Source organism: Eptesicus fuscus, chromosome 4, assembly GCF_027574615.1.
Source record: "Eptesicus fuscus isolate TK198812 chromosome 4, DD_ASM_mEF_20220401, whole genome shotgun sequence".
In the NCBI taxonomy this organism is placed as follows: domain Eukaryota; kingdom Metazoa; phylum Chordata; class Mammalia; order Chiroptera; family Vespertilionidae; genus Eptesicus; species Eptesicus fuscus.
The window spans coordinates 69,460,956-69,477,148 of NC_072476.1; the positions used below are offsets into that span (position 1 = coordinate 69,460,956).

The following is a 16,193-nucleotide window of genomic DNA, read 5'->3' on the forward strand; positions in this document are numbered from 1 at the left end:
GCTGTCCTTCCTCCACATCAACAGAGGACTGAAGAATTCTCTGGAAACGGTAAATCAGGCCCGGCTGAGAGGCAGTACTGTGCCTAAGACAAAAGAATACCAGTGGAAATACAGTCTTCCTGTATGCTAAGAAACACTAATGGAAATACAGTCTGACTGTATGATGAGAAACACAACCTCTTCTGAGAGCCTCTGCTCAGAACAAAGCTCTCCCCTAGGCGGAAGCTGGGAGGCTCTGCACTGGGAAAGCTGACCAGCTCGGGGGAAAGACCTAAAGACACTGACACCAGGAGTGCACGAGGAAACCGGATCACCACTCCAGACACACCTGCGTTCCTGCCGCCACAGCTGTGCTCACACTATTCCTTCTCCCTGGTAAGGCCTAGCCCCCAATTTCCACACATCAAAATTGTACTCTTTCATCAAGAGCCATCTCAAAGCTACCTTTCCCATGAAATGCTCTGCTAATTCCCCAGCTTCAAAGTCATTTTCTTTCTCTATGTTCCTGTAACAGATCATATTTTTATTACAGTCTGCCAATCAGCAGTTACTCCAGAAGCCATCAATCCATAAAAGAAGGGAAACTGATCATTTGCTATACATTTACTGGTTATTTGCTATATAACAGAAAACATTATTTTACCCTTTACAGCAATACTACTTAGGTAGCTACTATTATACAGAAGGAAACTGGGACTGCATTTATCATCTCTTACCTTCCCTTTTAAAGCAAAAACACTCAGAAGGCAAGAGTTGTGTTTTGCTCATTTCTAACAGTTTAAAACTTTTCATATTTCTATTTAAACCTCTTTTCAGATGTATATTTTATCGTATCTCCTATTAATCTCATGGCTAGAAAAATGTCTATTTGAATCTCTCCAATTGTATATATTCATCCTATTTACTATTACTCTCTCGGTTTCAAAATATATACTTGAATCAATCTTCAACAGTATAAGTTTATATATTATACAAGGGCTTCCTTCCTAAAGATATAAAAAAAAATTTCCCAAGATGGAGGTGGGGTGCAAATCTTACAAAAGAAGGAATATCTAAAACTGACATGTTAAAAAACTTGAGGTGATGGGGATGTAAAGCACAGCATGTGGTATGTAGCCAACAATATTGTGATAACTATGAATGGTGCCAGGTGGGTACTAGACTTAATCAGGAGGAATCACTTCATAAATTATATAAATGTCTAACCACTACGCTGTACACATGAAACTAACATAAAATAATACTGAATGTCAACTGTAATTTAAAAAAAAAAAAAAAAGCTTAAGATGAAGTAGCCGGCGACTCTTCTGGCTGGTGGATGCTCCTCTTTTCTTCCCACTATTTATTTTTGTTAAGTAAACTGTATGTAAAGTTCATATTTCAAAAACTCCCATTCCTATGGCCTTATTTCTACAAGCTTCAGAGTTCATTTAGCCAGATCTGGAGCAATGTGGACGTAGGGACAAGGACTTAGTATGTGTGTGGTGAGACCCCTGGATGGAGTACTTTTATGCCCTCCTTACCACCCTTCCTTATCCTGCTCCCCTACTCCCAAGGAAGATTCCACCACAAAGCTTCATTCCTGAGCTGTTGTCAGTTCAGAAAGGTTTACATCAGTTCAGGTATGAGGGTAATAAAAAAAGAAGCACTTTCTGTCTTCCCTTATCACAAATTCTCCAGGCCAAAAACCAGAGAAAAATCTGCTCACCCACCTATATATCCAACACCACATATAGAGAGGTCTAGGACCTCAGGAATGGTGGTTTCATCCAAAACCTTTTCGCATACAGAAAAAGCAGTTCCACACGGAAAAAGGGACAGGGGAGATCTACATGTCCTGACATTGGTAACTGTTCAAATGTTCTGCTTAGTGGAAAAGATAGCTGCAAATTAACATAAACAATATAAAACAACTTATAAAACATTAACTAATTTGTGGGTCTATGTGAGTACATATACAAGTGTATAAAGAGAAAAACCTCAAAGAATATACAGTATGCCCCACATTAGCAGTAGGCCTCACTGAATGGGAGGAGTTACAGGGTCTTTCACTGTCTACCTTCTACATCTCTGTATTGCTTTTTCTTATTAAAAACATGTTTTACTTTTATAATCAGGACAAAAATTACCTAGAGGGAACTCCAGCCAAACTGCAGAACTCCATCCCCTACCTCCACTCTCCCAACCTCCTACGTACACCACCACCACATATGGAGGGGGCCACTCCACTCAAGGACAGCGGAGACCTTTCTCCACAAAGGAAAAAAAATGGCAAAACTCTCCCAATAGCCTCCTCTGCCCTCTGGATAATGCAAGAATATCAGAGCCATGACTGGTGAGAATGGAAAATCATTGCCACAGAACTCACCAGGGTTCCCAGACGGTACTGAATCACTTTGTCCTTCCTTTTCTTGGACTTTCTTTGCTTTCTTTTTAACAGGCCCATCATCCTCTAGTGGACTCTTTGTACTTCTGTCAATTTCTGCAACCTACGTCAGGAAAGTCAGAAAATGATGTGTTATCTCTCTAATCTCAAAACACTATTATGTATGCAAAATAATTTAAATCTTACTTTTGAATGACAGCAAGGTCCTTGCCATCCTTCCTTCCTATAATCACCTACTTGGAGTTCTGCAAAGACCTATGGGTGACTGTTTTTACCATCATCAAAGACAAGGTGGAGACTGACGGGTCACGAGCCTCAGCTTCTCGTGTCCTGCTAGAATTAATTAGAACCAACGCTGCCACCTTTACTCGGTCAGCCTTCACCTATTTCAAATTATATAACTTGGATTACTCTACTTACACACATTAACTAAAATACCTTTAAGAGAAAAACTATTTATTTAGTAAAGGTGAAACTAGATAGACAATAAAAGAACAGTATCACTTTTGCAATGTTAATTGTAATTTACATTTTATGTTCACCACTGAAGATGCCACAAGATTGTGAACATTTGTTGGCAGGAAGCCTGTCAAAAACTTAAGTCCTTCATCAGATACCCTCTAAATGGTGGGCATAAAATAAAATCTCGGTGAATTCATAAAAATGTAGACTACTGTCAAAAAACTAGAACAGGAGAGAAACAATCATTCTATGAAAAATATATAAATACATAAATTAAGGAAACAAGATTTTGAAGCAGCCAAGCTGTCACCCTCATGAAAACTTAGAAGGTGGCTGAAAGCCAATCTGCAATCCCCTTCAACATCCTCAGTTTGAGAAATACTGTATCGGGGACCCCAGTGAGAGCTCCTCCTTAGGTGAAAAACAAACAAAAAATACCCACAACTACTTATTTTAGTCAGTCGAATAAATAAGATAAATAAAACTCCTCTTAACATTCAATCCAGGGACCAAAAAGAGGTGGGGGAGGGAGGAGGATGTAGGTTAAAAGATGTATCCTTGGCCCACAGGCCCCTACCCTCATCAGAATGGGAGTCAGGAGACCTGAGTTCCTGTCTCTGGTCTGCCAGTAAGACTCTATGTGATTTTGGCCTCAAGTCTATTTTCCCAGTGGAAACTGCCATCTTTGAACTGCACTCAGGATGGAGGACGGCCAGGCTTCTCCCGTCTTCACCTGCCCAAATCCGCCCGAAGCTTTCTCTTCTGGCGCCTTCAACTCCCTAATTCTCGCGCCCGGGCCCCGCCTCCTCCCGCTCCACCCACAAGCCCCGCCCCTCCCACCTAGCCCCGCCCCCTCCCCGATGGGCCCGCCCAGTCCTGGGCCACACCCACCACGTGTGGCCGCGACCGAGGCTGGGAAGCGGACGCTGGAGGCGCTGCGGAGCCAGCGTCAGGTTCTCCCTCCTCCACCGCACCCGTGGGGGAGGAGGTGGCTTTCAGGCTCCCCCTGGACTGGAAGAATCGGCTCAAAACCGCTTGCCTTGCAGGGGCTGGGCCAGCGGCAGCCGCGCCGCCACCAGGTGGCTTTCGGCGCGACATCGCGGTGCAGAGACTGACAGCAAGGGGCACGGCCGAGTCGGGCGCGCGAGCCCGCGGCCCAGTTCCCGGGCGTCTGCGGGACCGAGCACGTCACGTCCCCACCTTGCACCGGGGCCGGGGCGGGGCCGGGGCGGGGCGGGGGCGTGGTCTCGCGGGCGCCAATGCGACCGAGGGGGCGGGGTGGCCACGGTTTCGCGCCAAGCTTAGTTCACGGTTGCAGTGTGGCTAGCCAGCTCCGAGGATCTTGGTGCCGCCGTCATGGTTCGTACCCTAAACTGCATCGCCGCGGTGTCCCAGAACATGGGCATCGGCAAGAACGGAGACCTGCCGTGGCCCCCGCTCAGGTACCTGCCGGCCCGGGGATGGGTTGGTGCGCCAGCTGCCCTAGATCGAGGCGCCTGGACGGGGTGGCGCGGGGGTTGGACTTGCGACCCAAGCTGCCCGGAGCTGGGCCAGGCCTTCCTGCCGCGTCCGGAGCCGGGAAGCCAAGTTACTGATTTCCGTCCCGCTCCTGCCGCCCCGCGAGGCGGTTTCCCCGCGGCGCCCTGCCCGGAGCCAAGTCCAGTCCTGGAGACGACCCCGTCCCTCGCACTTCTTGCCGCGGTGGTAGAGCCTGAGCCCACGGGAAACCGTTCTGAGTCTCTCCCTGTGTCTTTAACTTGTAGGAATGAATTCAAGTATTTCCAAAGAATGACCACAACGACTTCGGCAGAAGGTAATAGGGGAGGAGTGTGAAGTGATTGAGACCCCCCCCAGGGGTCTTTTTTTTACCAGTGCAAATGTTACTTAAAAGTAGTTTTCCATGGTAAGCAGGGACCTTCTGTCTTACCATTGATCTGTGTGCAATTCCCAATGTTTATTGAACTTTAAAAAAAAAAAAAGGTCTTTGACATGTTATGTGGGTTGCGTCCAGTTGAAGTATTGGACAGATTGGCAGCTAGATAGAGGTCGGCCCTGGAGACCAGAGGAGGCTTTGAAATAGCCGCCTGACGTGGTGAGGCCTGAACGAAGGCGGTGGCGAGGGTAAAAGTCCAAAGAACGGTTACAGGAAACTCGATTTGGAGACGAAGAAGTTAAAGGTGATGCCAGGAAGGCATCAAGGATGAACTCTCTGGTTTTCAGTTTGAGTCTGGGTGATATGGGGAATAGGGTCCAATGGTAACTACATTGAGGTGCCTGTAGGATATTCAGGCACAGGGTACTGGGTGAATTGAGACATTCAAGAGAAGAGGATAACGCAAGAAAAGAATATGGGGTTAGGGGATACCCATTTAAAACCTAAGATGAATATTTGGTCATAGGAGGAGGAATAGCAGAGTAAACAGGGAAATAGAAAGGAGCAGGTGCAGCGTAACTTGAACAGAACAGATACAAGTTCTTGGACTTGGCACTTAGGTCACTGATGGAGACAATAATGGCAAGAGCTTGAAGCCAAACAATTGAAATGAACCACCCTCTAGAATCCTAAGTAGTCTGACCCTCGATGGTATGGCTCAGTTGGTTGGGCTTGTCCCATGCACCTAAAGGTTGCTGGTTAGATGCCAATCTGGGCACATGCCCCAGTGGTGGGCTTGAACCCTGGTAGGGGGTGTGCAGCAGGCAGCCAATCGATGTTTCTCTCCCTCTCCCTCTCTCTCTAAAAATCAATTAAAAATCTTTAAATTAAAAAAAAAAATCCTAAGGAGTCTGGAAATAGGAAACAAAATATAGAAAAATGCCTAGTCTTGCTACTTGTAGTTTGTAAATATTAGTGTGGTTTTTTTTAAAATCAAGCTAATTCAGGAATCATAAATGTGTATATTCCTTTGATCCAGAGATCTGACTCACAAGGCTTTTTCTCCTAAATAATTCTACCAGAAATGGAAGCTCTGTATAGAAAAATTTTTTAAGGAAAGAGACACAAATTGAAAGTAGTTTATTTTATTCTTGCAAAATATACCTGCATTTTATTTTGTTTTATATATGTATTTTTTATTGTTGACAGTATTTCAGATATCTCCCATTTTCTCCCCCTTTACCCCTCTCCACCCAACCCCTACCCACCCACCCCCAGGTCTTCCAAACTGAAAGTATTTTAGCTAATTGAATGGAATATTAAGCAGTTATCTTTAAAAGTATGACTATTATTGTAAATCTACAAAGTACACAAATACGAGTACTATTGTATTAAAAGTACAGTTGAACAGTACTTTTTAGATGTCAAACATTGTTCAAAGTCTTCAGTCCCCACAATCCTAGAAGTAGGAACTAGTATGTTACCTCCATTTTGTAGATAATGATAGTAAGGCACAGAAGATTAACATGACTTACTTATTAGATAACAGAATCTTTGCTTTTCACTACTATATTATACATAACTGCAATTGATTAAAACTATATTGCATATAAATTGGATAAAGCCAAAGGGGAAAATAATTACTATATTTAGATAATGGGTGATAAATGATAAATTTTGGTAAGGCTGTTAAATTTTTAATTGTTTTAAAGCAGTTCCACTAGATGTCAACATGATAATTATATCTATACATACATACAAATATATGAATATACATATATATATTCCCAAAATATATCTCTTCTCCCTGTGATTTTATAGGTAAACAGAATTTGGTGATTATGGGTAGGAAGACCTGGTTCTCCATTCCCGAGAAGAGTCGGCCTTTAAAGGACAGGATTAATTTAGTTCTCAGTAGAGAACTCAAGTAAGTACTACAACATAAATTCAGCACAAGAAAACCATGTCCCATTTCTTATGCTGGAGGTCAGTATATGAAAAAATAAAATACTATGAATGTAGCTATTGATGAAGCTGCTTAATACTACATAGGTAATAACAGAAAATGAATAAGTAGTTACAACTTCTTCTGCCTCTTAAGTGAGTGATTTCATCACCTTAAAAAATTGCATTAAATCTCACTATGATAACAGAATTGCAGGTTTCCTTGAACCATTACTCATTCAATTCAGAAGGGTCAAATATCAGTTATATAATTAAATTAATAAATCTTTTCAGTTGCAAAGAATCAAAATACATGTTTTTTGTACGACCAGTTGGCCTCTGCTATGAATTTTTCTGCCCTCCAGGCTAATATAGTTCGTTCCTGATGACTGGAAATGAACAGGAAGGTGGGTGGGGAGGTTTAATAGCATTAAAACTACCTATAAAATCAACTCCAGTGCTTTTGCCTTCACCATAGCTTCCATGTCATTTATCCCACTTGTGATATATCCTGATTTCTATATTTTTTGTTGTTGTTTACATTGGTCCTAACCCATGAAAATAATTTTCTGAACCTCAGAGGTCTGTTTGTTTGGGGGAGTGATTGGCCTAAATTAGACCTTAAGGAAAAGTTTGGGATTGGCATGGTAATTGTTGTTTCTTAAACTACTAATGTAATCATAACAATATCTTACAATGAATTGGATTACACAGTTGTGGGGACTGGCTAGGCAAGTCCAAAATTTGTAGGGCAGGCCATCAGGAAGGGGAGGCTAGAATTCTTCAAGGGCTGAAGCAGATGTCTGCAGGTGAAATTTCTTCAGAGAAGCCTCAGATCTGTTTTTAAGGCTTTTCACCTGATTAAATCTGGCCCACCCACATTAAAGCCATCCTATATAATAAAGAGGTAATATGCAAATTGACCCTCACACCCTCGCACAAGATGGCTGCCCCATGTGGTCAAAGATGGCTGGCAGAGGAGGGTAGTTGTGGGTGATCAGGCCAGCAGGGGAGGGCAGTTGGGAGCGAATGGGCCTGCAGGGGAGGGAGGGCAGTTAGGGGGGACCAGACCTGTATGGGAGGGCAGTTAGGAGCAACCAGGCCAGCAGGGGAGGGCAGTTGGGACCAGGCCTGCAGGAGAGGGCAGTTGGGGGTGACCAAGCCTGCAGGGGAGGGCAGTTGGGGGGGGACAGGTCTGCAGGGGAGGGCAGTTGGGGGCGATCGGGCTGGCAGGGGAGGACAGTTGGGAGTGATCGGGCCAGCAGGGGAGCAGTTAGGTGTCAATCAGGCTGGCAGGGGAGTGGTTAGGGGGTGATCAGGCTGGCAGGCAGAAGTGGTTAGGGGCAATCAGGCAGGCAGGCAGGCGAGCGGTTTGGGAGCCAGTAGTTTTAGATTGTGAGAGGGATATCCGACTGCCACAGGGATCGGGCCTCAACCGGCAGTTGGACATCTCCCAAGGGGTCCCAGATTGGAGAGGGTGCAGGCTGGGCTGAGGGACACCCCCCCCCATGCACGAATTTTGTGCACTGGGCCTCTAGTCCATTATAAACTTGAATCACATTTATAGAACACCTTCACAGCAAAACCTAGATTAGAACAGGACTATAGCCAAGTGAACACATCAAAGACCATCAAACCATAGGAAGGAAAAAAACATTACACCAATATAGGCTAAGGGAGTTCAGGCTTCTATAGATTTTCTCACAGATCCCTCCTAAAATAGCATAGGTAAAAACCTGGAAGAAAGTGTGCCAGAATATTTGCATTGCTTGTCTTTGGGTGATGGGGAATATATTGATATGCATCTTGCCATCTTCCTCAATATTCATACTGCTCTCTTTCTCCTGGTTGCTAGGATATCCTGATTACCCTCTACTTGGTATAATCCAAGTTTACAGACTATTGCCATTTCTAGAAACTTGTTAATAACATATTCTTGAATACTAAAGTTTATTTGTGGCTAGCTTGAGGTAAAACAAACAAATCTCAGTGGGAGAGATGTTCAGTTGAGACAGCAAATCTCCTCAAATGATAAGTCTAATTTCTTCTTTATGACCCCTCTGTGCTATGTGTATGGCTGTTAATTATATATTTACATATAAAATTTGTTGGTGTATTTCACTTTTTATTTATAAGCAGAGAGAAAATTTAAAGTCTTCATTGTCAAGCATGCAAAGGAACTAGGGATATCAATTAGGGAAAAAATTTAGAGTTTATTTTTAATCCTGCCTTCTGTTTCCCTGGTCAGTTGCTGGTCAGTTCCACTCATATCCTGAGCACCTACTGTGTACCAAGTACTACTGGGTCCTGAATAAAAGGGGAAGGATTTGCAAATGAAAGTCACTATTGCTCCTGCAAATTTTCAGAGACAATCTTTCACCACCAGCCTCTTCCCCATGTGAGAAGAAACTGAAACCTCAAGATAATCCCAAAATTTGCTGCCCCATACTAGTTATTTAGAGTAGCTATTTACTTAATACATCTTGGGAAAAAATGCTTTTTCATGGCTTTCTATACTATCAAGTTGTCGCTTTAAGAATAATGCTATACAGCCAATTTGGAAAACAGAGTGGCACTTTTTCAAAAGGTTAAACATAGAGTTATATGACACAGCAATTATACTCCTTGGTATATACCCAGGAGAAATGAAAATATATGACCACACAAAAACTTGTACACAAACGTTCATAGCAGCATCATTCATAGCAACATCTAAAAATTGGAAGCATCCCAAATGTTCATCAAAGATAAATAAAATATGCTATATCCATACAATGGAATATTTATTATCCTATATAATAAAAGGCTAATATGCAAATTGTCCCCTCGACCTGGAGTTTGACACGGGGATGGGGACGGCCATCCCTCCAGAGACAACTATTGTTCTGATTTTCTTCCACCATAAATATCTCAAGATATCAGAAGTATTTTTGTTTTTTGATTCACTGTGGACCATACATACACAAATGTGGGTTAAATTATTGGTCATAGGCCATACTGCTGTTAACTGTTTATTGTTGAGAGGATTCCTATTTATATAACAATTTTAGTTTTATAATTATTGCTTCCCATACAGATTATTTAACTAGTATGAATGGCTTTTGTAGAAATTATATGTAATTCTTTCTCTTAACCTCAGTGAACCTCCAAAAGGAGCTCATTTTCTCGCCAAAAGTCTGGATGATGCCTTAAAACTTATTGAGGAACCAGAATTAACAAATAAAGTGGATATGGTTTGGATAGTGGGAGGCAGTTCCGTTTATAAGGTAAGTAAAGTTATCTTTAAACACAAAGAATTTTTCCACTCTACTTTCTTTCAGCTTCCCTGCCATCTGTACGTTTTAAGTCATGAGCGAAGAAGCACATTTTCCCTGCTATAAGTTAGACACATTGTCAATTTGACTTCTTGTTGATACTGTCGTGCAAACTAAATAAAAAAGTAAAAGTAAGTCTTTACCAGTTTATCTCCAATTCAACATAGTTGATGTTTCCAATTTAAAAAACATTCTAAATTCTTCCCTTAGAATCGTACTGGACTGCACTGTTTTCTATTCCCTGGGTGTGCCCTGGTACACTGAGTTAGCCCTGTGTCTTCAAGGATTAACGTCTTTTACTGAGAAAGTGATGGGGCTCTCAGTTGATGTACACTGACCAGTATATGAATTTGTTAAAAGCAGGAAAATTTGCCTCAAAAATTTTCATATAATGTGAGGGTATGCAAAAAGCATTAGTTTATGTCATAAGGTAGGTAAAAGGAAATATTCCTTCTTCTTGACACCAAATGACTTCCAACTTTCAAAAATTTTGAGGAAAATAAAAGGAATTTTTCTATGCTTTTAAAACACTCAAGAAAGATTAATATTTATTGGAAGGAAAAAAATCAGCTCCTACCCTTTGGGGGCTTGTGGTGACATGTGCACTGAAATTATTTGAGAAAGAAGAGGTATACCAGGATCTTAGATGGGATTACAAAAACTGTTTCTTAGGTTCCTTTTCTACAACCTTTTAAACAATATACATACTTAAAATTAAATTCATTTATATAATTTGATATATCTATATGTAGTAAGTAATAAGGAAGTAGAACCTCCAGGTTATAATTCTGCATTATCCACCTACCTCACATCACACTAGCTTGTGGAACATTTAGGCTTCTCTTATTGGCCAAAGTGGGTCAGCTAGCCTGTGTTTGTAAATAAAGTTTCATTGGGACACAGCCACAGCCATTGGCTTTAGTATTGACTGGGGCTGCATTTGCCTAAACGTAAGAGAAACTACATGGCCCACAAAGCCTAAAATATTTACTATCTGACCTTTACAGAAAAGGTTTGCCAAACATCATTAACTTTGATACAGACTTGCAAAAGCGGCAGTGGTTAGTCCTGCTCCATTTTCCTAAATTTTGGTACAGCAAGAAATGGTAGAATATCTACTTGTTTGAGTCAAGAGAATAAATGATATAATACTCTAAGCCAGGCGTCCTCAAACTACGGCCCATGGGCCACATGCGGGTGTTTTTGCCTTTTTTTTTTTACTTCAAAATAAGATATGTGCAGTGTGCATAGGAATTGGTTCATAGTTTTTTTTAAACTATAGTCCGGCCCTCCAACGGTCTGAGGGACAGTGAACAGGCCCCTGTTTAAAAAGTTTGAGGACCCCTGCTCTAAGCTGTAGTATTGAAAATAAAAAGTAAAATTTGCTCTGTGCCCTTATTTGGAATTTTAAAGATAAACACTTAAAATTATATATATATTTTTTTTTCTTTTTCAAGCCAGAGTTATTGCTTTCTTGGAGCTGCAGCTAGGACTCGTGACTTTTTATCAACAGTATTATAGGCGTTAGTTAGAAAAGTCATTAACAATATGAGGCTAAATACAATCATTAGCAACAAGAGGCAGAATAAATTACCTACTAGCATTGTAACTATCTCCTGGGGAAATGGAAACATTATTAAATTTTGTGTAAATGTACCAACTGTGCCCTTGATGTTTTCATTAGTCAAAGTCTTGTGAAAGTGTACTGTCGTATCCATTTATATGTAAACTAGCTTTCCCGTTGCAGGAAAAATCCTGCAATAGGATTTCCTGCTGCACTCTACCCTGCCTCCGTTCCTCCCTTGTCACCCGCCCCGCCTTCTCCTCCAGCCCGCCCGCGTTTCCCTTCGCCCCCGGCCCCGCCTCCGCTCCGCCCTTCTCCTTCCCCCCGCCCCCCTGGCTTGCTTGCTTCTTCGAAGCTTTACTCCCTTCTGCAGCTCTTGGCTTCTTTCGAGGCTGTCTTGATATGCAAATTAGCCGCCATCTTTGTTGGTGTAATTTGCATACTTGTCCTGATTGGTTGGTGGGCGTGGCTTGGCTGGTGGGTGTGGCTTAGGTGTAGCGAAGGTGTGGTCAATTTGCATATTTGTCTATTATTAGTTTAGATTTTTCTATAGCCAGTAACTAGACAATTGGGGGTTCTTAATTCCTAAGCAACCACCAAAGAAAAAAGACAAAACTGAACAATTAAGTGAAAAAAAGAGTTCATGTAAGCAAACTAGAGGCCAGAATATATTTTAACTCACTCTCACAATTAGATATCATGATTAGTGCCATTCTCAACATAAATAAGACTAGTTTGTGGGGCTCTAAAGTAAAGAAGGATATTTAAATAGCATCCTTTCATATCTGATACAAACTTGACTATATACTTAAAACAAACAAAAATCTTGAGTTCTGTTTCTTTTGACACAGATAATTAAGGAAATTGATGACTTTTGTTTTATTTCAAAGGAAGCCATGAACAAGCCCGGCCCTCAACGACTCTTTTTGACAAGGATCATGCAGGAATTTGAAAGTGATACATTTTTTCCAGAAATTGATTTGGAGAAATATAAACTTCTCCCAGAGTAAGTAAAATGTTATATATTATTCTGAAGCGCTTTTGGATTTACAGCTTAAGCATTATAGGAAAGGTCCCAGCCAGTGTGACTCAGTGGTTGAGCTTTTACCAATGAGCCAGGCGGTCAATTCCTGGTCAGGGCACATGCCCAGGTCGTGGGCTTGATCCCCAGTTTGGGGCATGCAGGAGGCAGCCAATCAATGATTCTCTCTCATCATTGATGTTTCTATCTCTCTCTCCCTCTCTTCCTCTCTGAAATTAATAAATATATATTTATATATTTTTATATTTATTTTTTTTTTTTTTTTAAGAATTATAAGGAAGAGTATGTCTCTCAGATTGAATTTGGGGTAGTAATGTGTTTTATAGGCAAATACTATAGAAAATTTTTGGAATTCTGCTTGAACAGACTTGGTAATGTTCAAGTTTTAGTGATTTTACTGAAATCTAGAGTAGTCCTTAGTCCATTCTATGAGAATTGTATTCAGCATCAAACACTGTCCTGAGCATTGGGGAAAGAGTGTTTACCAAAACAGATGCTATTCACTATTCTCCAGATTACATTTTTGTAGTAAAGAGTTAGAGTGGCAAATAATAGATAAACATCAAGAGTTGCTGTGTGGAGAATTGAAATACTGTGATGTGATAAATACTGCGTAGTCTGAGCAGTCCTCTCTGAAGAGTGATGTCTACACTGTTATCTGAGAAATTGGGGTATGCTTTTCCCCACTGGGTGCTGGAGGTGGGGTCCCTACAGTATCTCGAGGAAAAGAATTTTCTAAGACTCGCATGGGAAGATGAGTGATTTTTATTTGCGTGGAATTACATCCCTGGGTTTCCAAAGCCCCATTCCAGTCATGGGAAAAGTGTAGCTGGGGTTTCAATAGAGCTAGAAGCAAAGCCACTGTCCAGAGTTTCTGTTCCAAGTTGCAGCTGGGTCCATTTCAACATCAGGCTAGTTGCAGTCCATTAGTCCACTGTGTGTGTGGGGTCGGCCATGTGGGCAAATGCCAGGAAGCAGGAGCAAGAGAGCCCTGCAAGCCAGGAGCCAAGAGTAATGTGCCAAGAGAAACCAAGAGAGCAAACTCATTTGTTCAGAGGATTAAATACCCCAATTTCTCGCCCTTGAGGTGGCCATGCCCATTCTGGCCAATGACCTGTTCCCAGGCGAGACTGACAGGCAGGCACCTTCCCAAGGACACCCCAACTTCATTGGGCATACATCTGTTCTCCCTGTCCAGTCCCTTCCCCCAGCTATTTTCAAGGAATAGACCAGTGGCTCCCTGGGGAGTGTAAAGCTTTAGCTTCCTGGTGGAGCTGCCTAAATGACATGCCTATAATATTTGGCCTTCCCTTTGCTCCTTTCCTGTTAATAATAACTAGGTTAATTACAACAGTATTATTAATAGGAACTAAATGACATGTCAGCCATGCTTAGAGCAGGAAAGAGCATTCCAGGAACCAGAAATAGTCAGTGCAGCCGAGACCGGTTTGGCTCAGTGGATGAGCGTCGGCCTGCGGACTGAGGGGTCCCGGGTTCGGTTCCGGTCGGGGGCAAGTGCAGAGACCCAATGACGGACACAAGCTTGGCATGTTCCCTGAGCCTCCTTGAAAGCCACTGAGGGCATTGTGAGCAAGGGGAAGACCCAAATGGATCAGATCAAATGCAGGGGTAGGAGGTTCTGAATTGAGTGATGTTGTTCTAGCTGTTTATGGAGAATGGACTAGAGGGAAGTGCAGCTGAGAAACCAGTTAGTTGCAGTAGTTCAGATGAAAGATGAAGGGACTTAGATAGCGGTGGTGGAGATGAAAAGAAGAGATTACACTTGCTTTACTGAGTAGTAGTGATTTTAGCATGAAACTGCCTGATTTTGAAAACTCATAGCATTTTAGTTTAAAAGAACTTTTCAGCTTTAAGATTAATTATATCAACTCTTACATTAAGTCTATGGTCTGGTATAGTGTAAGGAACGAGTCCAAGTTCATTCTTTTGTAAGTGGCTATCCAGTTGTCCTAGCACTGTTTGTTGAAAAGATACTCTTTCCCCCATTAAATTGTTTTGACACCCTTATCAAAAACCAGTGGACCATTGCCCTGGCCAGTGTGGCTCAGTTGGTTGAGCATTGGTCCCGTGCACCAAAAAGGTCACCAGTACGATTTCCAATCAGAGCACATGCCTGGATTGTGGGCTTAATAGTAGGGGTGTGCACTCTCATATCTGTGTTTCTTCCTCTCTCTCTCTCTCTCTCTCTCTCTCTCTCTCTCTCTCTCTCTCTCTCTCTTTCTCTCGTAAAAATCAATAAAATGTTCTTTTAAAAAAATTGTTTTAATTGATAATTATTTAATTGTATGTATATTTCTTTTACAGGTACCCAGGTGTTCTTTCTGATGTCCAGGAGGAAAAAGGCATTAAGTACAAATTTGAAGTGTATGAAAAGAATGAGTAATGTGAAGGTGTTTTCTGATTCATTTCAAGTTGTTCCCCATCCCCTCCAATTATATATTTAACATTAGAAAAAGATATTTCTGTTAATTAGATCTGTGGATAATTATTTCTAAGCAATGTATTTTTAATAATTAGTTTTCATCTGAACCATAACATTTGTGAAATATCTGTTGCTGTAACTGTCTGAATCCTCAAGAAATTCTGAGGATTAGGTGCCTAGCACCTGCCTAGGGTAACATATGCCAAGAAACCACAATGGGAGAATCCCCTGGTGGTATTCGTTACCTATAAAGAAAGGAGCTAGCCAAATTTGTCCAAATGTCAGAAACGGATTATAAACAGAAGAATTAGAACTTAGATATTAAACTAGAAGTAGATCAATCAAAACAGGGACCAGAATTACTCTATGCATATCACACTTCTGAAAAAAGTTCTGTTCACTCAGAGAATCACTAAGTTGAGAACTACAGTGTATTCCATAGAGATAGTAAGAAGCAGGTAGGAGACTACTTTCTTAATGATTAAAAGAAAAGGTCAGAGACCTTTAAAAACACTGTTGATGTTTAAAAACATCTTGGGTGAGATGACATGGGATGTTACAATGATTGAACAAGAATAGGCTGCCCTTCACACACAAAAGGTAATCTAATAAAGCATATGGCTAAAATTAAAAGTTAAAAGAATGGATATTGCTAGAAACCAAAATTAGTAAGTTAGAAGATAAACTTCACATAATTAAAAAATGAAAATTAAAACATGTTTTATCCATCATGTTAGGAAATACTTGGATTTTTAGGTATCCAAAGAAATAGCATTTTTTGCCTTATAAATTGACACAGATTTTTTTAGGGTAAAAGTTAACAATATCGGAAAATGAAGGCATAAGGTATACACCTGTACGTGCTGCCTCTCACAACCACACCAAAACTACAACTAAAAGACAAAACGTCTATCACTCAGAACCACGGGAAAGCTGGCTGAGTAGAAGTTCCACAACTAGAAGGAAAGAGAAAAGAGCATTGAGACCGGGTAGGACGTGCACAAGCGTGGAAAAGCAGAGGTATGGAGGCATGCGCAAATCGGGCTGTCGGCTGGCGACTGGATGTGCTGGTTTTTTTTCAATCCGAAGGGAGACACAAGCTCCCAACTGCTCTGAACTCCAGTTTCCAGCGAGACTCTGGGGACCCAGACTCCTACGGGGAGAA

The 16,193-nt window shown here is 41.6% G+C and overlaps 2 protein-coding genes across 2 annotated transcripts in view; one reads left to right on the forward strand and one right to left on the reverse strand.

The window, feature by feature from the left end:
* MSH3 (mutS homolog 3) overlaps nt 1–3,976 on the reverse strand; it is a 139,792-nt gene extending 135,816 nt beyond the window's left edge. The window contains exons 1-2 of the mRNA XM_008162085.3: nt 3,740–3,976; nt 2,369–2,489 (exon numbers count right to left, since the gene is read on the reverse strand). Of these exons, the coding sequence (XP_008160307.2) occupies nt 2,369–2,489; nt 3,740–3,946 (328 nt within the window). The 5' untranslated portion in view covers nt 3,947–3,976. The remainder of the gene's footprint in view (nt 1–2,368; nt 2,490–3,739) is intronic.
* Nucleotides 3,977–4,115: 139 nt separating this feature from the next.
* Nucleotides 4,116–15,136, forward strand: DHFR (dihydrofolate reductase). Its single transcript, XM_054714295.1, has 6 exons — nt 4,116–4,290; nt 4,612–4,661; nt 6,543–6,648; nt 9,805–9,931; nt 12,434–12,549; nt 14,911–15,136. Exons 1-6 carry the CDS (start codon nt 4,205–4,207, stop codon nt 14,987–14,989), a joined length of 564 nt encoding a protein of 187 aa, XP_054570270.1. The 5' UTR covers nt 4,116–4,204; the 3' UTR covers nt 14,990–15,136.
* Nucleotides 15,137–16,193: the final 1,057 nt, after the last annotated feature.

What these genes read in the sequence shown, in the direction of transcription:
- DHFR (XM_054714295.1), top strand. Translation starts at nt 4,205, where the DNA reads ATGGTTCGTACCCTAAACTGCATCGCCGCGGTGTCCCAGAACATGGGC. An exon ending in CACAACGACTTCGGCAGAAG is followed by an intron (nt 4,662 to 6,542) that starts GTAATAGGGGAG and finishes GTGATTTTATAG; the next exon opens with GTAAACAGAATTTGGTGATT. An exon ending in GTTCTCAGTAGAGAACTCAA is followed by an intron (nt 6,649 to 9,804) that starts GTAAGTACTACA and finishes TCTTAACCTCAG; the next exon opens with TGAACCTCCAAAAGGAGCTC.